The following is a 23,389-nucleotide window of genomic DNA, read 5'->3' as shown; positions in this document are numbered from 1 at the left end:
GCGCACTGCGGGCGGGCACGCGCGCTCGCGGCGCGCATCCCACCCCGGGCTCGGCGGGCGCGGCCGGTGCGGCTCCGGCGCGGCTCGGGCTCCGGCGTCCGGGCGGGGGGCGCGGAGCCGGCTCGGCTGCCGCGCTCGGCCGCGAGTGACAGGCCCGGGGCGGAGGGCGGGGCCGCCGGCGGGGATGAGGTCATGCCGAGCGAAAAAGGCCCTGACGTCACCTGCAGCCAATCAGCGCGCGCGGCTGGAGGGCAGGTGACGTCAGCCGGAGCCGAGCCGCGGGTGCAGATCAGAGGCGGCGGCCGCGCGGGGGGCGGCGGGCCGGGCGGGCCGCCGCCCTCCGCCCTCTGCCCTCCGCCCCTCGCCCTGCACCGGCTCTTAAAGGGACCGCACGGCGTCGCTCCCGTGCCGCCGGGGCCCCCGCCTCCGGGAAGCCTTCCCGGCCCCGCGCCCGGCCCCGCGGCGCTCACGGCCGAGGAGGGGCCAGCTGCGCGGGTCCCGGCGCGAGGGCTTTCCCTCCGCGGCGGCCGGGTCCGAGCTGGCGCCGCCTCCCGCGCCCCCAGCCTTTGTTCGCGCGGGGCCTGCAGGCCGGGGAGCGCTGGCCAGCCTCGGGGGCCCGCGGGGCGCTAGGCCTGGCCGGCACTTCCCTTGCAGCACCCACGCCGACCCTTTCCACGACACCGGGGGTGGGAAGCTGGGTTTCCGCGTCCCTAGGCAGGAAACTGGAAGCCCAGAGGCGAGGGGGTTTGCGTCGGGTCACACATCTGTCCTCCGGTGAGGGAGTCCCCAGTGCAGCGCTGTCCCCGAGCCCCACCGGATCCCCTCCAGCCCCTGGCGCTTGCAGGGAAAAGCTGCCCCTAACCAGCGCTCATCGGGGTCCACTCTGACCGTGTGTGTTCTCCCCACCCCCAGTGAGGGGCTGCCCCTAGGCGACCTCGGTGCGCTGGGGACCGGGCGCTGGGAGTCCAGAGCGGGCACAACATAGGTAATTACACCTTGAGCAGGGCTGGGCCGGAAACAAACAGGGGCCGGACACAAGGGGGTGGGCGGTCTGGAGGCCACCCCAGGAGGTGACATGCAGGCAGTGAGAGGAGGCTGTGGAGGCACCCAAGGTGCAGGAGGGACCCCCACCCCCACCCCCAGGCAGGAAAGACTTGGAGGAGGCCAGGGATCAGAAGCCAGCAGAGCCAGGAAAGGAGATGCCCTCCTGCACTACTGATTCACCAGGTACTTACTCCGATTGCCTTCTGGGGCCAGCCCTGTGCCCAGCACTAGGGGGTTAGCTCTGAGAGAGAGGACAAAGACCCCGGCCCATGAGCTGATGGGAACCTTTGAAGGTAATTATTGGGGGGTGTGTGACTAGACAGCTCTAATGTTTCTAAACCCCCTCCTCTAAGGCTCCCTGATGGTGAGTGAGGGCGATCTTTCCTCCAGCCTGGAGTCCCCTGGACTTGGCAGCTCTCCCAGGGCCTCCTCGGGGCTCCAAGAAGGGCTTCGGCCCCCAGGGAGTGCAGCCCCTTCCCTTGGAAGGAGGGAGCTGGGAGACAACTCTTAGCTATCCCTGATTGAATGAGGAGTCGGAGAAAAGGAGCACTCAGGACCCCAGAGCTCTGTGTGGGCCTGCAGGAGGGCACTGGGCTGTAGGCGGGCACTGGCCGGGGCTCTGGGGGCCCCTTTCTGGTCCTCAGTTCTGGAGAGCAGGCACTGTCACCTGTGGCCTCCAAGCTTCGCAGAGGAGGTGTTTAGGAAGTGCCTGGGGCCTCCTTCCTTGCTGGCTGGAAGAATGTCAGGATCTTTGTATATGGGGTGCGTGTGTGGGGGGGGTGTTTCTGGCACAGAGCCAACACGGCGGACAAACAGGCCTGTCCTGGAAGGAAGCGCTGGGAACCCAGGGGCTATATGGGGGCTGGGGCTGGGGCTGGGTTTAGGTCCTTCCTCTTTCTCTGTTCCTAGCTGGAGCCTGGAGGAAGAGGGCCCTGCCGAGGAGAGGTTCTGGCCGGGGCAGATCCTGAGCTGGAGAGATGCGTGTCCAGGTCAGTGCTGGGTGGGGGGATGCAGTGGGGCCTCGCTGCGTTTGGCCCAGTCCAGTCTGAAAAGTGGTGCGCCCTCAGGAGGGACAGGAGGATTCAGGCTGCGCCTCAGATGGGGCCAGGTGGCTGCAGGGAACACACATGGCCTTTGGGGAGCAGAGACAGAGCTAGAGGGCCTGGGACTGACAGAAGTTGGGAGATTGTCGGTCTTTAGATGAAGGAGCTGGCCTTGCTCCCTGTCCAGGCCCAGGATGAGCCCAGGAAAGGAGGAAGGTGGACGGTGTCCAAGTGGGTTCCTCTTCTGCCCAGCTCAGAGATGGCCAGGGCCCGCAGGTAGCCTGGGAGTGCCCGTTGCCCCAAAGGCCAGCGGGGCCCTGGGCAGCTCCTCTCTGAGCCTGAGCAGATGGCAGTAAATGGAGGGGCAGGCGATGGTGTCCTCTCTTCCTTCTGGAAGCCACAGTAGGTGAATGGGTGGGGGTGGCCTGCAGCTTTCTGGGGCTCTGCCTGGCCAGGGAACCATGTTTGGGCCATAATTATTTTATGATCCTGTCACTTCTCCTGCAAACAAGCGCTGAAAACCTGGAGTTTTGCAACCGTGGGGCCAGGGTTAGGGAGGTACTGTGATTTTCCAAGGCCACTAGCTCTGTCCTAGGTTCTTCCCAGCCCCGGGGCCAAATTCCATCCCCTAGCTCGCCTCCAGGGCTCTGAGACTCCTGCTCCCAGGGGCGCAACGTTAAGGGGCGGGGGCGGCTTGGGGAGGGCTGCGGTCGGAGCCCCGGGTGGTGCGTGGAAGGGAACCGCTCACGGGGTCTCCAGCTCCCCAGCCAGTGGCCCCCGTGTCATGCGGGGCCAGACCCAAGTACGGCTGGCTGCTGGGTGATCGCTGCTCCGGGGGTCCGCGCTCCCAGCTGTGGAGCAGGACCCGGAGCTGGGCGGGTCGCGTCGGCCCCCGCCGCGGGTGCGGGAGTCCGGCAGGTGCGGGCGCAGCCGGATGGTCGGTCCGTGCGCGCCCTCTGCCGCCCGGCCGCGCCCGACTGGCCTCAGGGAGGGTGCCCAGGGCGGGCTTTCCTTGCCACATTCTCTCCGAGCAAAAAGACCAGTGGGGTCTGCTTTTTCCTGCTCATTTGCAACTCAGCGTTTCCACCGAAGACTCCCACTAAGCGCGTATCCATGGCCTTGCTTTTCCCACGACTTTTTTTTTTTTTTTAAGTCGTCATTGTTAACAATAAAATGCCCATCGCTGTTGTCCAAGGAGGTGGGCTTGGACAACTGTGTGCACCCGTGTTAACACCACCCTCGTGAGGGCTACAACATTCCCGTCACCCGGGGAAGTTCCCTAACCCCCTCCCAGCCAGCTGTCCCCTCACCTTCTGACCTAGCGGTCAGTGCTGCCTTTCCCGAACTTCGAACTCTGCGGACAGGGCTGCCCTCTTCTTCAGCCGCAGGATGTGCTTTTCGGGTTGATCCAGGGACCTGCTTTCCCACCACCCGGTGACACGTGTCCATGTGGTGTCACATTGTAGGCACGTCCACTGATATTTGAAGGAATTTTCTGGAGTTATATGGCAGATTATCTCCATATTTTGGCTATTAAACGACCAGCACAATGAGCAGCATCCTTCTAAGTTTCTCATCACACATTAAAGATGATTTTCTTTCCTGGGTTTTAATCATGATCCAGAAAAAAACCAAAACACCCCGAGAAACACGGAGAATGCTGTAACAAACATCTAGCTCCTAGACCCCACCATGTCAGCAGTTTCCCGGTTTTGATTCAGGTTAGAAAAACAACAGTCCACATCCTGGGGGCTCCCCAGGTCTCTCCTGGCCCCTGTGCAGAGCCCACGTTCAGAGTGCCGGCCGTGTTCTGGCCTCTGTCTTTGTCGGTGAATGGTCTTGCACACAGCACACGATCGGATCTTGCGTGCCTGTCAGTATTCAGGGATAAGTATCACGGCACCACATCAGCCCTTCGATTCACTTTTCCCACCCACGTCCCAGCCTGTTCATCCTGGTTGATGCGGGCGAGCCTACCCCATCCGTGTGAGCTGCCAGCTGGGTGGGCGCTGAATGAGCAGACCCTCACTTAGCCATTCCTCTACCGACGGACGCGTAGCTTGCTTGCAAGTTTTTCTGCACACGGCAGTGTTGCAACGAACATTCTGGTCAGTGTCCCCTAGCACTGTGTAAGTCACGGTCGTCCCCAGCCGCTGTGTCAGCACCACCTGCGACTGTGTTAGGAACCCAGACTCCCAGCCCCCACCCAAGCCTGCTAAGCCAGACTCTGTGTTTTAACAAGTTCAGAGGATTTGTATGCACATTCAGCTTCTGGTTTTTCCTTTTTTGCCTCATTTTATTTAATTTTTCAAATTATCGTGTAGTAACCTTGACTCATTGACTTTTTTATTGTGATAAGATATGCATAATAGAAAAGTCTCATTTTAGCCATTTTTCAGTGTACGGCTCAGGGGCGAGCTGCACTTACACACTGTGGAACCATCGCCAGCAGCCCTGTCCAGACTTCTTCATCTTGCCAAACTGAAACTCCGTCCCCATTAAGTGCTAAACCCCGTTGTCCCTGCCCCAGCCCCTGGCCCCTACCATTCTACTTTCTAAGTCTATGAATTTGACTCCTCCAGGATTCATGCGTGGAATCCTGCAGGATTTGTCCTTTGTGTCTGGTTTCTTTCACTGAGCGTCATGTCCTCCAGGTTCATCTGTGCCGTAGCAGGTGTCAAAAAAAAAAAAAAAAAAGAAATCTCCTTCCTCTTTAAGGCGGAATAGTATTCCAGATTTTGTGTATCCATTCCTCTGTCCACGGACTCTTTCTTGGGTTGTGTCCACCTTTGTCTACTGTGAATAATGCCGCCGTGAAAATTTGTGTACCAGTATTTTTTTTAGAGATTTTGTTTATTTACTTGAGATAGAGCGAGAGCAAGTGAGAGAGAGGGAGAGCAGGAGCAGGGGCGGGGGGCAGAGGGGCAGAGGGAGAGGGAGAAGCAGACTCTCCACTGAGCAGGGAGCCAGATGCGGGGCTCGATCCTAGAACCCTGAGATCGTGACCTGAGCCGAAGGCAGAGGCTTAACAATTGAGGCCCCCAGGCGCCCCAGTGTACCAGTATCTGTATGAGGCTCTGCTTTCCACTCTTTGGGGGATATACCCAAATGTAGAATGACCAGATCCTGTGACGTACATGTATAACATCTCAGAAACCATCCGATCGTCTCCCCCAGCAGCTGCTCTGTTTTAAATTTCCACCAACAAGGCTCAAGGGTTCCAGTGTCTCACCATCTCAGCCAACTTGACTCTTTTGGGTTTTGACACCTACGTAGATTCAAGCCCGTCCTCATAATCAGGGTACAGGACGGCTCTGTCACCCGAAGACTATCCCTCATGCTGTTCCTTTATGGGGACACCCTCCTCCCCCTCCTGTCCTTGGCAGCCCCTGGCCTGTCCCCATCGATATTGTTCCGTCCTTCTGAGAAGCATCAGAGCGACGGAGCCGCGCCGCATCTAAACTTCGGGCACCCCGAGGCTTCAGTCTCATCCGGGTTGTTGGGTGTGTCCGTAGCTCGGTCCTTTTTACTGCTGGGAGGTAAATGGTGGCGAATTTAGAAACAGAGCGTACCCAGGACTTGCTGACGGGCACTGGGGTTGTTTTCAGTGTTTGCAGATTAGGAATAAAGCTGTTCGAAACATCCCTGTGAAGGTTTTTGTGCTAATAGAAGTTTTCATGTCTCCAGAGTAAGCGTGCAGGCGTGTGGCCGCTGGGTCACACGGTAGGTGCAGCTTTGACTCACAAGAAACTGCCGTTTGTAGATCAATCTTTGAGAGATTCTGTCCCAGGGCTTTTGGGCCGGTTCTCTCTGAGGTGTGTGCCCAGAAGTGCGGTCATCAGGTTACGGGCTACGCCTGCCTTCAGCTTTCCAGACGTTGCTGAATTGCTCTCAAAGCTGGAATACAGTAAGCGCCCACCAGCCGGTTGTGAAAGCTCCGTTTTTTTATGACCTCGTCAACATTTGGGGTTGTGACCGCAGCTGCTTTGAATTGACAGCTTAATTTGGAGAACACTATTGGCTCCTCTCATCCACACACAGCTTTGGCTTTTAAATGTCCTTCTACCTTGCTTTATAATTTCCTCTGGGGTCTTTCCCATGCCTGTGAGGTATGCTCCTACTTGCCTTGTGATTTCTGTTGCTGTCAGGAAGGGCTCTCCGTAAAACTCCTAGTTTCTGATGCGTTGTCACTTGCTTGATGGCATGCTCTGATTCAGCCTTCCTGAATTCCCTCATTTAGTCCCACCAGACCACCTGTCAACTCACGTGGACTTTCCAAGTAGACCGTCACACATCTGTGGGTCCCCACACTTGTTTCTTTCCGAGGCCGACGTCACCCATTTCTTTTCCTTGTCATGTTGCATCGGCTAGTGTCCCTCCATCATAATGTCAGATGTGCCTGGTGACGGTAAGAGTCTCAGCCTGAGCTGCCCGCAAAGCAGCCAGAGGCAAAGCTTAGCGCAGGTGTGCTGTTGCAGGGTTGACAAAAGGAGGCCAGAGTGCGGTGGGGCTTGCTTGTCTATGCAGGCCATCCCCAGGGAGGCCTCATGGAGACACCGCATCTCAGGACAGTCTTCATGGAGGAGGAAGGGAGAACACTTTATCCTCTTGTTTTCTGTTCTCGTAGATCAGAGCTCACTTCACGGGGAACTGACTTCCCTGAATTTGCACTGTGTGTTAAAAAGCTCTTGTAGGGGACGCCTGGGTGGCTCAGTGGGTTAAGCCTCTGCCTTTGACTCAGGTCATGATCTCAGAGTCCTGGGATCGAGTCCCGCATCGGGCTCTGCTCTGCGGAGAGCCTGCTTCCTCCTCCTCTCTCTCTGCCTGCCTCTCTGACTACTTGTGATCTCTCTGTCAAATAAATAAATTCTTTAAAAAAAAAAAAAAGCTCTTGTAGGAGGCCACTGGAGGGCCCGGAGCTTTGTGGGTCCAATAAAGTTGGAGCAGCGTGTAGAGTCTCCTGGGCCTCCTGTTGCTGAAGGTCAGACCTTGGGCTGGCCCTGTCTGGAGGCGAGGCCAGGGACCAGGGCTGGTGAGGGGCCAGCGGACGTGGGCGGTGGGTGTTAACAAGCTGGGTCCTGTAACCATTCTGTTAACCAACTTTAAGGAGAATATTCTATAGTTTTCCAATCTGAATGAGCTGTTCTCCGCCCCTGGCCACAAAGCTGTCCTCCGGGGGTCTCCCTCCACCACCACTGGATGAGTCACCTGGCCATCATATTTGACACAGACACTGTACACTTGCCGGGCCACGAGACCTTCATCTCCCTGCGGCAGAGAGACCTCAGCCCCATGCCCATCCCCTTCCCAAGCAGACCATCGAATGAGGACACAGGGCTATGAGTCTGGCAGTAGGGGTGCCCACAGAGGGATCTGTTCTCAGGCAAACACTGGCTCTCAGTTCCTCGGGCAGAGGGCGCCTGACCTCCGTGAGGATCTTGCTTTGAGGCAGCCCTTTTGGTTTGAAAGGTGCCTGATGCCCCCTTGGAGCCTCCCGTGGCTCCGCACGTGGCCCACATTTCCGGGTGCCTCCTGTATTTGCTCTCTGGGGACCTGCTCTTCAAATCACTGCCTCTACCGTGTGATACGGCCATGGCTAGGTCCCTTGGTGGAGCATTCTTGCTCCTGTCCAGTTTGCGTAACACTAAGGAGACTGCCTGGTTTGGGACAGGGGACACCTCTCTTTATCCAGGACATTTTAGGCCCTAAATCTTCACAGCCTCCCAGGGCTCAGGACCTCTGGGGCTGACAAGGTGGAATGCTCCTTAAAGGTTCATTGGTCGTTGTCAGGTGAACAGCTTGCCCTCGGGATGCCCGTCTGTGGCTGAGATGGCCCGTGGCGAGCAGCCTCAGCCCTCAGGCTTGGGACGGCTCCCCCGTGGCGTCTGTGGGATTTTATCAGTCTTGAGGCTATCTCTCTGGGTTGGCCCTACTGTGAGCATTAAACAGAAATGCAAATCGCAGGTCTGCAGAGTGGATTGTGGGTGATGCCTGCTTGTGGCCAACACCTGGGAGAGCATGACCTTTGCCAGCCCCTGGGCATCCAGACCATCTCTGCTCCCTGGCCTGTGACCCGGAGGGCTGGCCGGCTCCTCTCCTCTCCTGCTCTCTATAGGTCTGAGTCTCAGGACTTCGTGGGGGTCATTGCCCTCAGAGATGGTTGTGGCTGTCAGGAAAGGGTGCAGCTATGCTCTCTCCTTGGAGACTGGGAGCTCTCCTGGACCCTGTGGTGTAGGAGAGCCAGCGACACTCATGGCCCTATTTGGGTGTCCCTCAGCCTCTGACCATGGACTCTGCTCATGTTTATTAGCAGCTGGTTAAGTTTCCATTTCTTCCACCTCTTCTTCGTTCCTTTCTTGCTTCTTTCTTGCTTTCTTTTGGACTCAACTATTTTTCATTCAATTTCTCTATTAGCCGTCTGTTGAGTTCTATATTCCTGTACTAGTCTTTAGTGGTTATCCTAGAGATGACATTTCGTGCCCTTGACTTATGTTTTTTTAAAGATTTTATTTATTTATTTGACAGACGGAGATCACAAGTAGGCAGAGAGGCAGGTGGGTGGTGGGGGGAGCAGGCTCCCCGCTGAGCAGAGAGCCTGATGTGGGGCTCTATCCAAGGACCCTGGGATCATGCCCTGAGCCGAAGGCAGAGGCTTAACCCACTGAACCACCCAGGTGCCCCCCCCCATGTCCTTGACTTATTATAATAAACTACCAATTCGTAGTCTTATGATTTCTGAACAAGGCAAGAACCGTGTATCTGTTTAATTCCATTTATCCCCTATATTTTACTTCCAAAAATGTTAAATATCTTACAGGACATTAATATAGTGTCTTAAGCAGTTAATTTTCTTTTGTACTTACCCACATATTTGCAGTTTCCAGTGCTCTCTGCTTATTCCTGAAGTCCCATGCTTCACTACGGGGTTCTTTTCCTCCAGCCTGAAGAAATTTCTCTCTTATTTCCTGTGGTACAGATCTTTTGGTGATAATGTCTCGCATGTGAAAACAACTCTATTTCAGTTGCGTTTTGAAGATTATTTTCGTTAGATGTAAAATTCTAGGTTGGCGGGTGTTTTCTTCTTTCTGCCATTCCATGTCTTCTGGCTTCTATCGCTCCTATTTAAAAACCAGCTGTCACACTTAGGGTTGTTCCCTCAAAGATAGCGGGTTCTTTTTCTCCTGTTGCTCTAATAGTTTTCTCTTGATCTTTGGTGCTTGGAAGATTTCCCCTGGTATGCCTCCGTGTGGTTTTCTATTTATTCATTCTGCCGTGAGTTTGCCAAACTGCTCAGATCTGTAGATCCATGGTTTTCAACAATTCTGGGAAAATATTACGTCATGTTCTCTTCGTACGGCCTTCACTCTATTATTTCTTGCTCTCTTTCTGGGAGTCCAAAGAAGGTTTTAAGTGGTTTCCTATGTCTCCTGTTTTGTACTCTTTTTATTCTCTGTGTTTATTCTTTCTTTGCTTCAAAGCAAAGGATATTTCCCCTTGGTGTATATTTGTGTTCCCTAAACGTGTTTTCTGTTGTCCAACCCATCCAATGAGTCATTAGTTTTAGGTAGTTCAGATACTGCATTTTTCAGCATAAAGATGTTCTTCCATTTAACATTTTAAAATACATTCTAATTCTTTGCTGAAAAAGATAATCTTTTCATCCATTTTGCTTACCTTTTCCTTTATTTCATTTGACATATTTATCAAAGCTATTTTAAATTTATGTTTGCTTTCTCCAGTATATGGTTTATCTGTGGGCCTCCTTCTGTTGTTCGTTTTCCTCTCCATTATCGATCACATTTTCCTGCCACTTCCTCTCTCCAGGACTTTTTGAGTGTGCGCCGGATATTTGTATAAGAGGGTTAGGGAGGATCTAGTTGATACCATCTCATGGGGCACTTGGTCTTTCCTCTCTTATCCTGGTAAGGCAAGAAGCTGACCACTCCAATCCAGTAGAGACTGGGCTGGGTTTGGGCTCACTGTGCTTGTGAGCCTTCTAGGTGTGGCTCTTCTGGTGTCTGGTTAAGAGCCTGGGTCCTCTCTATTTCCTCAGGGCTGCAAGGCTGTGGGGACCTCTGTTCTTTTCCTCAAATATTTTCAACTTAGCTCTTTAATTTTATGCTCAGTCAGTTTCAATATTTGGAAAATGTCTTACGGGACATGTGTCTTGTGTCTGAGGCAGAAACGTTTTTCTCTAGAAGGACATTGTGTGCTAAGTACAATGAGGTTACAGGACATTTCACTTCACCTGTAGAAGCCTCAGGTCAAGTTTTGTGGCTCTAATAGCCCTGGATTTAGCAAATGTCCCAATTTTCTACACCAGCCCTGGTGGCGATGGCAAGTTCTGTGGGTTTTCTTTCTCCCTGTAGAGCCCCTCCTTCTGGATCACATCTGATGATCAGCCCACACCTGGAAGTGGCTAATTCCCCAACGGCAGAACATGTGGTGGTTGATCCTCAGTTCATCTCAGAGAGCTTTCCTTGTGAGACTTATTTTTTCCTGGTCCTCCCTGATTCTACAGTGCCCTAATATTATATATGTGTTCCACTTTTTACAAATTGTGATAAAATACACACAACATACAATTTGCTAGCATCTTTTACTCTATGGGTTTTGAAACTAGTTTGGCCTTTCCTAGTTGCTACAATGGGATTGTCAACCTTCCATAAACACTACATTCCCTTTGGAAGTGGAAACCTTTTTTGCATCATCATAAACCTTCATAGTTGAGGGGTTAGGAGGGTGGGCTTGGAAACGGACTGCATGGTTTTCAGTCCTGGCTCTGTAGCTCTCTACATTCAGAGTGTGGACAAGGTGTTACTATCCTGTGGTTGCCCCATGGGGGAAGGATCAATTCTCTGCCCCAAAGTGGTGCAGATATGAGACCGATGACGCTACGCATACACCAAGAGGGTAGGAAGAGGTTTATTACTTATGTAGACTCTGGGTGAGCAGGGCAGACACCCAAGCTGATTTGGAATGACTCGAGTGAAGAGAGGAATGTGCTTTTGCTTTTCTCATGCTTAGGGGTGGGTGCAGGCTTAGGGTTCCTGTACAGGCTAGGGTTCGAATGGTTTGAACATCCCTGCCAGTGGCAGTGGGCTTTCTCATTGGCTGCCTGGCTGTGGGGAGCCCCTGAAAACTGTCAGTGGTCCAACATCAAAGATGGCGTTGGGCTCCTTATTGCATGTAGCCTCTTTGTGCTTCATTCTACATCTGTAGGCCGGGGCTGCTGCGAGCATTTGGTGTGTAGCACAGTGCCAGATCCACACAGGAGACAGTTGGAGGCGATTTCATTTTGGTAAGATTGCTTTAGGAAAGACAACAGGGCCATGCCTACCTCCTCAGCAAGGAGCCTGGAGGAGGCCAGCTGTCCATCAGGATGAGTCCATCTCAGATGGCTGCTTTACCACACCTTAACTATGAAGAAGGCGCTATGATTGCAACCTATTTTACAGGTGTGGACATAGGTTCTGGGAAGAATGATTGACTCAAGGCTCCTCAGCTAGTCAGCTGTAGGAAACACCCCGAGTGTTTGCAGATGAGCAGATCAGCATTTGCCAAGGGCACTCTGGGAGCCTAGGACAGAGGGCCTGTGAGCAGGTCCAGGAACCGAGCATGGGCACACATGTTATTCCAGTTCACGTCCCCCTCCCACCAGAGAGATGGAAACATACACACATTGACACAGTGATGGGGTTCGGGGACAATGGCTTTATTAGATGCTTCAAAGACAGATAGCTGAGAAATTGGTGCCTGCACACCGAGCAGAGCTGAGGAACCCTCGTGCTGCCCCTGCTTGGACGTTGTTGCTGCAGAAGGTGCTGGGCAGGCAGGGCTTGGCGTGGGCCATTTCTGCAGGTGCCTGGGAAGGGCTCTAGGTGCTGGGAAAGGGGGAGTCTTGGAAGTAATTCTTGCATACAAGTGTCCACTGTATTTCCTTGGAGGAAATCAAAGAGAAATGCTCACAGTGGGCAAGGGAGGAGGGTGGATGACAGGGTGCTTTGCTGGAGGAGAGTCTGGATCAGGGGTTCAGGGAAAAGGCAGATATGGCTGTACTGGAATCCATGACTCTGATCCGGGATGGCTCTGGCTTTGGTAAGAGTCCCTGTGAAAATGGAAAATCAGATCTTGCACTGGCAGCAAACAGGGACACAGCAGCTGGACTGAGAGCAACAAGGTTTGCAACAGCTGGACTGGGAGCAGCAGGGTTTGCAGCAGCTGGACTGGGAGCAGCAGGGTTTGCAGCAGCTGGACTGGGAACAGCAGGGCTTACAGCAGCTGGACTGGGAGCAGCAGGGGACACAGCAGCTGGACTGGGAGCAGCAGGGTTTGCAACAGCTGGACTGGGAGCAGCCACAGGAGCCACAGGAGCCACAACCCCCCTTGGAGCCCCCACATGAGCCACAGCTGGAGCAGGAACAGGCTGGCACACAGCAGCACACGGGCTTGCAGCAGCAGACGGGGACACAGCAGCCAGAGCCACAGCCCCCACAGCCGGAGCCGCAGCCCCCGCAGCCAGAGCCGCAGCCCCCACAGCTGGAGCCACAGCCCCCACAGCTGGAGCCACAGCCCCCGGAACAGCCACAGCAGCTCATGGTTCTGGTGGGTTGAGAGTGGAGCAGGTCAGAGGAGCAGATGCAGAGGACAGGTGCTCAGGTGTGGGGCCTCCTGGGCCAGGAGCCCTTTATATACCTGCCCCGGTGTGAGGTGTGATGCTGGCCACATGGTCACTTCCTGGTTCTTGTTTGTGCTATGTTTAGGATCTCCCTTCCTGTTTTCCTCTAGACATCAGCCTCTGGTGTAAAGTCTATGTGCCATTAGCTGCTATTGGCTACTTGTCGGGACCTAACCCCTCACAGAATCCATGTCTAGACTTGAGGGAGTTCCCCATCCCTTGCAAGGGTTCAGCTCATTCCCTTTAATTACAGAGTCTCACTTGATTAACAATGGTTTATTTTAGCTGTACAAAGGGTATACACAATAATACATAAAAAAACATGTGAAAATGCCCGAGTTATGAAAATATTAGGAAAATAGATGAATTCCTCTCCATGCATTTTCCCATATTGTTTCCCTCCCACTCTAGACAAATTCCTGAATTTGAATGTATTAGTCCCATGTGGTCTTTACATTCTTAATAAACATATTATGTGTGTTCTCTAAACATTATTTTGCATGCTTTAAACTTAGTATAGTAAGTGGTAATGCACTACTTTTCTCCTGAAAACTGCTTTTGTAAAATGCAGTGGTTGTATTAAAGAGATTTCTCTAGGTGGTCTGTATGGCTCTAGTTAACCCATTTTCTTCCTGAAGCTACAACGGTTGATTCATCCTTTTACCCATTGTTGGACATTTTGTTTCCTTTCTTTTGCAATTTGACAGCATATGCAACTTTCTTGCCTAAAAGCCCTCCTGCACTTTGGAGTGGAGGGCCTTGGGCTGGGATGCTCTTCACCGTGAGCATGGGTGGGAGTCCCTGTTCCCCACCCTCACTCGCCATTGTCCACTTCAGTGCATGCCAGAGGAAACAGTGTGTTATTGTGAATTAATCTCGTATTCTTATTCACCACAAATAATGAGAAAATCTAGTGGGAAATAAGTTATTTAAAATGTGAACAAAATGTTACATATCTAAGAACTAATTGATAAAGAATGCCTGAGACTTCTGTGGGGAAAATGTAGAAACCTTTTTTTTTTTTTAAAGATTTTATTTATTTATTTGACAGAGATCACAAGTAGGCAGAGAGCCAGGCAGAGAGAGAGGAAGGGAAGCAGGCTCTCCGCTGAGCAGAGAGCCCGATGCAGGGCTTGATCCCAGGACCCTGAGATCATGACCTGAGCCGAAGGCAGAGGCTTTAACCCACTGAGCCACCCAGGTGCCCCTAAAAATCTTTTTCTTTCTTCCTTTCTTCCCACCCCATTTCCGTCTCTCCCTCCCTCCCTCCCTCCCTCCCTTCCTCCCTCCCTCTCTCTCTCTCTCTTTCCTCTTTCTTTCTTTCTTTCTTTCTTTCTTTCTTTCTTTCTTTCTTTCTTTCTTTCTTTCTCTATCTTTCTTCTGAGCCAAAAAGAACTGGATAAATGGAGAAGTATACCATGTTCATGGATGGACAGACATTATAAAACATTAATTTCCCCCGTGTTAGTCCATGTATTCTGTGCGATTTTAGTTGGAATCCCACAGATCTAAAATTTATGTGCAAAGTTCATGAATAACTGAGGCACTTGTGAATAATAAACAAAATACCTGCCAGATATTATTAAATATGAAATAAATGTAGAATAAATTCTTATCTATTGAGAGTTTGCTGCTAGCACAGGAACAGATAAATAGATGAAGGTATAGAACAAGAACCCATAAAAGGCCCATGTATTTGGGAACTTTACTTTTGCATGAGGAAATTGAATGGGGAAGGTGGCTCACTCTATACAGAAAGTTAAAATTAGGGGCGCCTGGGTGGCTCAGTGGGTTTAAGCTTCTGCCTTTGGCTCAGGTCATGATCTCAGTGTCCTGGGATCGAGCCCCGCATCAGGCTCTCTGCTCAGCAGGGAGCCTGCTTCCTCCTCTCTCTCTCTCTGCCTGCTTCTCTGCCTACCTGTGATCTCTGTCAAATAAATAAATAAAATCTTAAAAAAAAAGAAAATTAAAATTAGATGGTAATGCCAATCCCCCCCCCCCCAAATACTTTAAGGTCTTAAAGTGTATGTAAAAGCGAAGGGGAAAATACAAAGTGTAGGAGATAGTATCTGTTGGAGGTTATGGTTATTATGCTCAGGGTAGGGAAGGAATTCTTAAATATGATCCCAAAGCATAAATAATAGTTAGGAAAATGGTGGATTTAACTGCATCAGAATTACATACATTTGTGTTCAGTGGCAGTCACTGTGGAACAACATAAAAAGATGGTTGGACTTTCAGGGGAGGACACTTGCTGTTTATAACCACTAAGGGGTTAATGTCTAGACTGTACTAGGAACTGCAAACCACCAGGGAATGGACAGGGACTGGGAAGTGAGGGTTCACACGCAGCCAATAAGAACACAAAGAGACGGTCACCCTGATTTTCCTCAGAGGAAAGCAAGTTGTTGTTGTTATAGTTGTTGTTACTATTTTGGGTTTTACTTATTTATTTGACACACAGAGAGAGAGAGCCAGAGAACGGGAGCCGGAGAGCACAAGTGGGGGGAATGGCAGAAGGAGAGGGAGAAGCAGATGCCCTGCTGAGCAGGGAGACCAAGGCAAACTCCATCCTAGGACTGTGGGCTCATGACCTGAGCTGAAAGCAGACACTTAACTGATGGAGCCACCCAGGTGCCCCCAGAGGAAACCAAATTAAAACAAAATACCATTGTTGTTGAAGAGAGGGAAAACTCTGTCAGCATTTTTGATATGGGGTATTATCTCTTCCTTATGACAAGCAGATTGTCCCCCTATATGTACCCCAGAAGAATGCTCATACAGCCTGGTGGGATTTAGTGAGTGGAGTACATGCATACCTTTGACATGCAGATTCTGCCCAGAGAAGCACTCATACAGATGCTAAAGAAGAAGGATATCAATCACGGTGTATTGTCTCAGCAAAGAGCTCCCAAAAGGGCACTGAACTCCCACAACATGGTGTATGTATACAATGGAATACCCTTTAGTGGCCAGAAATAATTTACTGTATTTTTATGTAGCAAAACAAATCAATCTCAGATTTGCTTAAAAAAAAATACTGAGAAATACAACAAGCTTTAAAACCCCCATGAATAAAAATAAACATACATTCTGGGAAAATACTACATACTTGTCATGACTGTATGCCCACATGTGGAAACACATTTATGGAAGGTGATAGAGAAGGATGTGGGGACAGGTGTCTGTGGAGGGTGGTGGGGTTGGGCTGAGGATGAAGGAGAAAAGGTAAGTAATAAACAGGGAGGACCCATTAGCTGGTGACTGTGACTTATAAAATTCACCGTGCATGCTGAGGCTTCATGGCAAGGCTTTGTTCATTTTTGTGACTGCTCTATGTGCACTTAGAAGAGTGGAACTGTATAGTTGGTGGCACAACACTTCCATGAATCCTATTGGGTCAGTTTGTTAACTTAGGGGCTCAGATCCCCTGCATCTGCCCCATGTTTCTTTTTTCTTTTCTTTTCATTTCTTTTCAGCGTAACAGTATTCATTGTTTTTGCACCACACCCAGAGCTCCATGCAACCGTGCCCTCTCTAATACCCACCACCTGGTTCCCCCAACCTCCCTCCCCCACCCCTTCAAAACCCTCAGATTGTTTTTCAGAGTCCACAGTCTCTCATGGTTCACCTCCCCTTCCAATTTCCCTCAACTCCCTCCTCCTCTCTATCTCCCCTTGTCCTCCATGCTATTTGTTATGCTCCACAAATAAGTGAAACCATATGATAATTGACTCTCTCTGCTTGACTTATTTCACTCAGCATAATCTCTCCCAGTCCCGTCCATGTTGCTACAAAAGTTGGGTGTTCATCCTTTCTGATGGAGGCATAATACTCCATAGCGTATATGGACCACATCTTCCTTATCCATTCGTCCGTTGAAGGGCATCTCGGTTCTTTCCACAGTTTGGCGACCGTGGCCATTGCTGCTATAAGCATTGGGGTGCAGATGGCCCTTCTTTTCACTACATCTGTATCTTTGGGGTAAATACCCAGTAGTGCAATTGCAGGGTCATAGGGAAGCTCTATTTTTAATTTCTTGATTGCCCCATGTTTCTTGCCGCTTGTGTATAAAATACGGAGAAGGAACCTCAGAGTCTTCCACTCTGATTATGGTTTGGTCCACTTCATTCCATAGTTTGTCCCATTCTGCTTTTCTTCCTTTTTTAAGGCTGTTTCATTCTGTACACACAAATTTTAAGTGGCGAGAACTCTTAGTTTATGGAAGTGATACTCGTTTTCTCCAGTAACTCTTTGGGGCTTTTGTTTCTGTTTGACCTGCTATTGACAGAACTTTGTTTGCATGCATATCTTTCCCCATTTTTTAATTTTTAACCTTTCTCTATACTTTGGTTAAATGTGGCTTTTGAATTGGTATGAAATTAGATTAAAAGCAAATCTAGTCCAGCAATCTTTGTATTTAAGGTAGCATATTTTTGCCCATTTCTACTTAGTGTAATTTCTGACACATTTGGTTTTAAACCTACCTCTTATTTTATATTTAATATATAATATTAATCTATATTAATATTTAATATAGATTCAGCCCCTCTTCTCCTTCCTCACGCCTTTTCAGGTTGATTTCATCGTGTGACTGTCCCACACAGCTTCCCTTCTCCCCAAGGACCATGCTTAACACTTGGGATCTTCTTTGTCTGTGTTCAATATTCATCACTTTCTCTTGAATCCTTTTTATCTCATTCATTTTGACCTTAAAATATGTTTTTCTTGTTTGCTGTGTTTCCTTCATTTTAGTCTTGATTTCTGGAGTGATTTTCCTTTTATCTCTCATTTTCCCATGAGGGGTTTCCCCTCATCCAAACTTTGTGTTCTGTCTTATGTTGTTCCTTTGTCTTGTTTATGTTCCTCTGGTTATTTATTAGCTTGTTTTGAAATGGCAGGCTACTTGTTGGTCTGTTGGGTAGTGTTTCTTTCTGTTGCCCATCTCTTGCCCTAAGGACTCACTAAAGGCCCCTAAAGCCACTCCCCTCCACAGTGGGGAAAGCCCTCCAGGTTCAGATGCTAAATTCAAGGTACACACCATGCTTTCTGACATATACCTGTGGTTCTTCTGAGGCTGTCCTGCCTTCAGCTCTGTCACATGTCCCTTTGCTTCCTTTTTCCTTCTCCTGCAGAGATGCTGATACCACAGAGAACTTGTGGCTCTTGAGAATTTGTACCTTGGAGTTCATCTGATCTTGTTATACATTTCAGCCACAGAGTTTGGTTTTCCTGTCTAGCTGCCTGGTATGTTTTTATGTGGGGATGTAGGAATATACAGATGAGCCCCCAGGGCGTCCACCTTTCTAAAATTCCCCTACTGAGATTTTGACCCAAATTTCTTAAGCCGTATTTTCTTTTGACATCACAAAACAAACAATAACCCCGTTCCCTGGTGAGATGAGATGTCTGGCACAGCTTTCTGCCCTCTCCTTGCCTCCCAAATACGCTTGGAAAAAGTCTGATATTTTACTTCTGGATTAATTTGTCTTTTTCTCTTACATCTTATCTCTTTTATCTCAAGGATCCTTTCTTCAGGGGCGTGCTGGATTTCTTCACCCCATCACCCGCAGCCACTTAGGTTTTCCTGTGCATTGAATTGGGATTCGCTGCTCACAGTCTCTGTGTTTTCGTGCAGTGTTTATTTGGCTGAGGAACATCCTCGTGTAACTTTTGTCCCCTCCTCCCTAGAAATGGTACAGTTTCTAAAACAGTGCCTGTGTTCCCTGTTCTGAGGATAGTCTCAACACGCATGTCAGTGTGAAACAACATTGTGTTCCCCCAAATGTGCCAAGTTGATCTTGCCTCTCCTTGGGGAGACTGTTGTCTCACGGTGCTGTGAGCAGGGCCATAGCTTTCTGGTAACTCCAGTTTGAAGTCTAGAATTCTAATTTTGTATTTGAATCAAAGGTGGACTGTAGCTCACATGGAAGGTGCATCCTGATGCTTACGTTTCCTCTCCCTGAACTTGGCCTGTTCTGGGGTCTTCCCAAGGACCAGCATTCTCTATAGGACCTGGGTGTTGAGGGGAGAGGGAAGGTCATCCTCTCCTACTCACATGGATGCACACGCCTAGTCCCTGCTCAGATGGTTGTCAGCACCCGGCACCTGCTGCCCATCTCTACCTCCCATGGTCGGCTCCCTCGCTCACTTTGCTGGGGCTGAGCCCTCTTACCCTGGGAGCGGAGAGCGTGAAGATGTTTGGTGTCCATTGGGAACATAGGAGTCAACGGACAATTCTTTGTGAATGTGGCAACAAGGTTGGTGGATCCAAAAGCCCTTTTACAAGGATGTTGCTAATTTGTCACCATATAGGAAAAATGTTGAAAAGAAAAAAATCGTACCAAGTATACAGTTGGCTTACAGAGACGAGATCTAAATTTTATTAAAGGGAAATACAATTGTTATCGTTTTAAACAGGTGGAGTTAGAGGCAACAGGAAGGACGAAAATTCTTGTAGGGAGAGGAGAGTTACGGGTGAGCAGAAAGTGGCCTAGTAGGATCCAGCATCCTTACGGCTAAGAAGCCAGATTAAAGCAGTCTCAATTTTCACTCAGAAACCTGGACCTGACTTTGCATCTCAGCCAGTTCCCACCCAAGTCAGAAGGGCTGATTGTAGCGTCAGCTGGCACCTGCTTCTAAGCAGAGGCATCTACAGAAAATATTTCTGAGTGATGAGGTTAAAGACAGATCTCAGAGGTAGAGATGAGCCAAGGAAGGAGGTATGTGTATGAATGAAAAGTAGGAGGAGGTTGTGGATACATCAGGAGAGGACACGTGAAAGGAGCTGATTTAGGGAAACCACAACAATATAGGTTTCACCAAATATTGAGAAAGAAACCCAAGGTTTGGGTTCAGAGCTTTAGATCTTGCACTGACAGCAGACAGGGACACAGCAGCTAGACTGGGAGCAGCAAGGTTTGCAGCAGCTGGACTGGGAGCAGCAAATGGGGACACAGCAGCAGGACTGGCAGCAGGATGACCCACAGCCTGAAGAGCAGCAGCAAGGTTTGCAGCAGCTGGACTGGGAGCAGCAGGGGACACAGCAGCTGGACTGAGAGCAGCAGGGTTTGCAACAGCTGGACTGAGAGCAGCCACAGGAGCCACAGCCCCCCTTGGAGCCCCCACACGAGCCACAGCCCCCCTTGGAGCCCCCACACGAGCCACAGCCGCCCTTGGAGCCCCCACATGAGCCACAACTGGAGCAGGAACAGGCTGGCACACAGCAGCACACGGGCTTACAGCAGCACATGGGGACACAGCAGCCGGAGCCGCAGCCCCCACAGCCAGAGCCACAGCCCCCACAGCCAGAGCCACAGCCCCCACAGCCGGAGCCGCAGCCCCCGGAACAGCCACAGCAGCTCATGGTTCTGGTGGGTTGAGGGTGGAGCAGGTCAGAGGAACAGGTGCAGAGGACAGGTGCTCAGGTGTGGCGACTTCTGGGCTGGGGCCCTTTATATACCTGTCTAGTGGCTTCACAGGCCACAAGGTCACTTCCTTGTGACTGTTTATACTGTTTTCAAGCCCTGTTTTCCCTCTTTGCCTTCCTACTGGCTCAGGTGAGCATCCACTTTCTGTTTCCTAAATTTGTCTTCTTCCACTTTTGTTTTGAGCCCTATAATTAGAATCTCAGCTCCAGGATGTCTTTGTTTCCCCAGGAGCCCAGGCACTGGTCACCTGCCCTCTCTGTTGGCCTCAAGTGACCTATGGCTCCTCCTGCCCAGGTGCCATTACCTGTGCTGTCCTGACCTCTTCCAATAGTCCTCTTATATGTTAAGATTGTAAAAATTGTCCATGATCTTTACTGGAAACAATAAAAATCTAAGGAAGAAAATAATTCCCATAATCCTGTCATCTAGAGATGACGTTTTGGTTGGTTTCTGTAAGTATGAATAAGTGTGTATGTGTTTACATTCCATCATTTTATCCATGCCTTGTCCCTTCTGGAAACGCCCATTCCTTAATTACCAGAATAAGAATAATCTAGCCCCCATCCTGGTATTTGGAAAGGAATCCTTCTTCTACTTGATTATTTCTGAAAACCATACAAATATCTCTGGTTGCTGTTTGTCCTGTTTCCATTCAGACCGTCCATTCATCTTGAGCTACTTTGTCCAGCTTCTGAGTCTGCTGCTCTTCTCAGAGTTGCCCCAAAGGAGAAGGGGTGATTTCTTTCTAAACAGCAAGCCATTGTCAGTGCAAGGTTTCTTGGTTGAAGAGATGGTTATAAAGCTTGAGGTGAGCATAAGAGGATTACTCTACTGAGAAGGAAAACTTAAGTCTGCATACCAGATGTCCCTGCTCCTAATTTCTCTTGGCCATGCCTTTGGACATCAGCCTCCTGCTGACTGCCCTCTTCCTCTGGCCTCCAACCATCCATCCATGGCTGGACTGCTCCCCTTAGTATAAAAATTTCCCACCTTTTCTTTCACTTTTCTTTATAGGCTTTACCTCTGATTCTGATACTAACAAGGGATCCTCCAAATCAGCAAGTTATGTGATAATTTCTGAAGTGATGCACCTTATTCCTCATGAAGTTAGCCTTTTACTTGATTGAATAGTGAATTTAATAAATCAGTGTGCAGTATCTGTGCCTGGCTTGTGCTCTCATCTCAGGTCTTCCTAGTCAATGGGAAGGTGGCTCTTTGTCTATCTGCTGCTTTGACTGGAGTTCCTGGTATTGAACTATCCTTGTATGCTTGGGGATGCAACCCAGCTTGGTCATAGTGTATTTTTATTTTGATACATTGTTGTATTCTGTTGATAACATTTGCATCTACATCCAGAAGTAAAATTTAGAGGGCATTCTTGGTGATGGCAGCTTGACTAAGTAGCATCTTTTCCCTGTTGCTAACCTTGATTCTCAGCATGTGTCTTTCAAGCGCAGCAGACAGGGAGGTCATAGGTGAGGTGGTAGAGGAGGCTCAGCTTTCCTTGAACCTCTGAGCTTGATGAGAAGTTGGGAACAGTCAGAGACCCCGGCCTAGGCAAGGACTGACCACATTAAGCCATGGAGCACAGTGCCAGTTAGTGTCTGTCCATCTCCTGAGGGTTCTATGCCTCTGTTCCTGCACAGTTAAGAAAAAGATGAAATGAGTCCTCTACTTCTAAGGTCATGGGAGCACTGGGGAACAAAGTGGATCCCACCTGTTGCCTCACTGGGGGTCTGACCTTCCACATCTTGTGGGAATGCAGCCATTACAGGTGCTCTAGCAGGTGAAGTGGGCCCCACAGAGCAGCAGGACACATGCATCACACAAGGGGTGAGCAAGTTGGAGGGACAAGGAGCCTGGGCACCAGATCTCAATAAAGTGGAGTTTCTGGTGGAATGAATGTCAGGTGAACAAGAGAGGAAGACTAGTTCAGACAAGTCAAGTGTATGCACGTGAAGATTTAAAAAAAATAGACAATTTAGTTTTAGCAGTTTCAGGTTTACAGGAAAAAATGAGTGAAAAGTACAGAGGATTCCCATATACCCTCTTTACCCACCACCCCCTGAATTTTCCATATTTCTTACATCTCATGTGGTACATTTGTTGCAACTGATGAACCAATATGGATACACTAGTGTTAATTGAAATCCATAGTTTAGGGTCACTCTTGTTGCGTATTCCACGGATTTGAAAAATCATAATGACTTGTATTCATCGTGATGGTACCATACAGAGTACTAGTTTCACTGCCTTAACACCCTCTGTGCTCTGCCTGTTCATCTCTCCCCTCCCTCCACCAACCTTTGACAACCACTGATCTTGTTATCAGTTCCTTTGTTTTGCCTTTTCCAGAACGTCATAGCATTTGGATCAGGTAGTATGTGGCCACTTCAGATTTTTTTCCCCACTTAGTAAGATGCATTTAAAGTGCCTCCATGACTTTTCATGGCTTGATAGCTCATTTCTTTTTACTCCTGAATAATATTTCATTTTCTGGACTTTCCACAGTTTATTTATCCATTCACCTACGAAGGCCATCTTGGCTGTTTCCAAGTTTTGACAATTATAAATAAAGCTGATAGAAATATCCACATGGAGGTTTTTGTATGGATGTAAATTCTCACCTCCAAGGAATTCACCAAGGAATGTGACTGCTGAATCATAAGGTAAGAGTATATTTAGTTTTGTAAGAAATTGCCCAAAGTGGGTGCACCATTATTGTATTCCCACCAGGGGTGTGTGATGATATCTCAATGTTGTTTTAATTTGCATTTCCTGAATGACCTAGAACATAGAGCATCTTTTCATATGATTATGTGCCGTCTCTGTGTCTTCTTTGGTGAAGTGTATGTTCAGCTCTTTTGCCCATTTTTAAATTGAGTTGTTTATTTTCTTACTGTTGAGTTTCAAAATTTCTTTGTATATTTTGGATGCAAGTCCTGTACCTGACATGTGTTTTGTGTTCCCCCCTGCCAGTCTGTGTCTTGTGTTTTCATTTTCTCAGTGTCTTTCATAGAGCAGATGTCTTTAATGTTCGTGAATTTCAACTTAACAAATTTTTTTGTTAAATTTTTTTTGAAGGATGTCCTTTTGGTGTTGTGTCTAAGTTGTCACCAAACCCAAGATCACCTAGATTTTCTTTTCTGTTATCTTCTAAGACTTTAATAGTTTTGCATCTTATGCTGAGGTCT

The 23,389-nt window shown here is 49.4% G+C and overlaps 1 protein-coding gene, 1 long non-coding RNA gene and 1 pseudogene across 2 annotated transcripts; all 3 read left to right on the top strand.

Moving 5' to 3' along the window:
- The first annotated feature begins 821 nt into the window (after positions 1–821).
- Positions 822–2,033, top strand: LOC116880224. The gene is made up of 3 exons (XR_004385188.1): positions 822–985; positions 1,144–1,227; positions 1,954–2,033. It is a non-coding gene; the product is annotated as an uncharacterized LOC116880224 (long non-coding RNA).
- Positions 2,034–2,458: 425 nt separating this feature from the next.
- On the top strand, positions 2,459–13,634 carry LOC116880622 (pre-mRNA-splicing factor CWC21-like). The gene is made up of 4 exons (XM_032879931.1): positions 2,459–2,489; positions 2,939–3,005; positions 12,216–12,712; positions 13,603–13,634. The coding sequence occupies exons 1-4, from the start codon at positions 2,459–2,461 to the stop codon at positions 13,632–13,634; spliced, it is 627 nt and encodes a 208-aa protein (XP_032735822.1).
- A 2,345-nt stretch (positions 13,635–15,979) lies between these two features.
- On the top strand, positions 15,980–20,235 carry LOC116880621 (annotated as a pseudogene).
- The last annotated feature ends 3,154 nt before the right edge of the window (positions 20,236–23,389 follow it).

Source organism: Lontra canadensis, unplaced genomic scaffold (genome assembly GCF_010015895.1).
Source record: "Lontra canadensis isolate GAN:19392208 unplaced genomic scaffold, GSC_riverotter_1.0 scaffold66, whole genome shotgun sequence".
NCBI lineage: Eukaryota > Metazoa > Chordata > Mammalia > Carnivora > Mustelidae > Lontra > Lontra canadensis.
The sequence above is the reverse complement of the archived record's forward strand: the minus strand, read 5'-3'. Positions and strand labels throughout refer to the sequence as shown.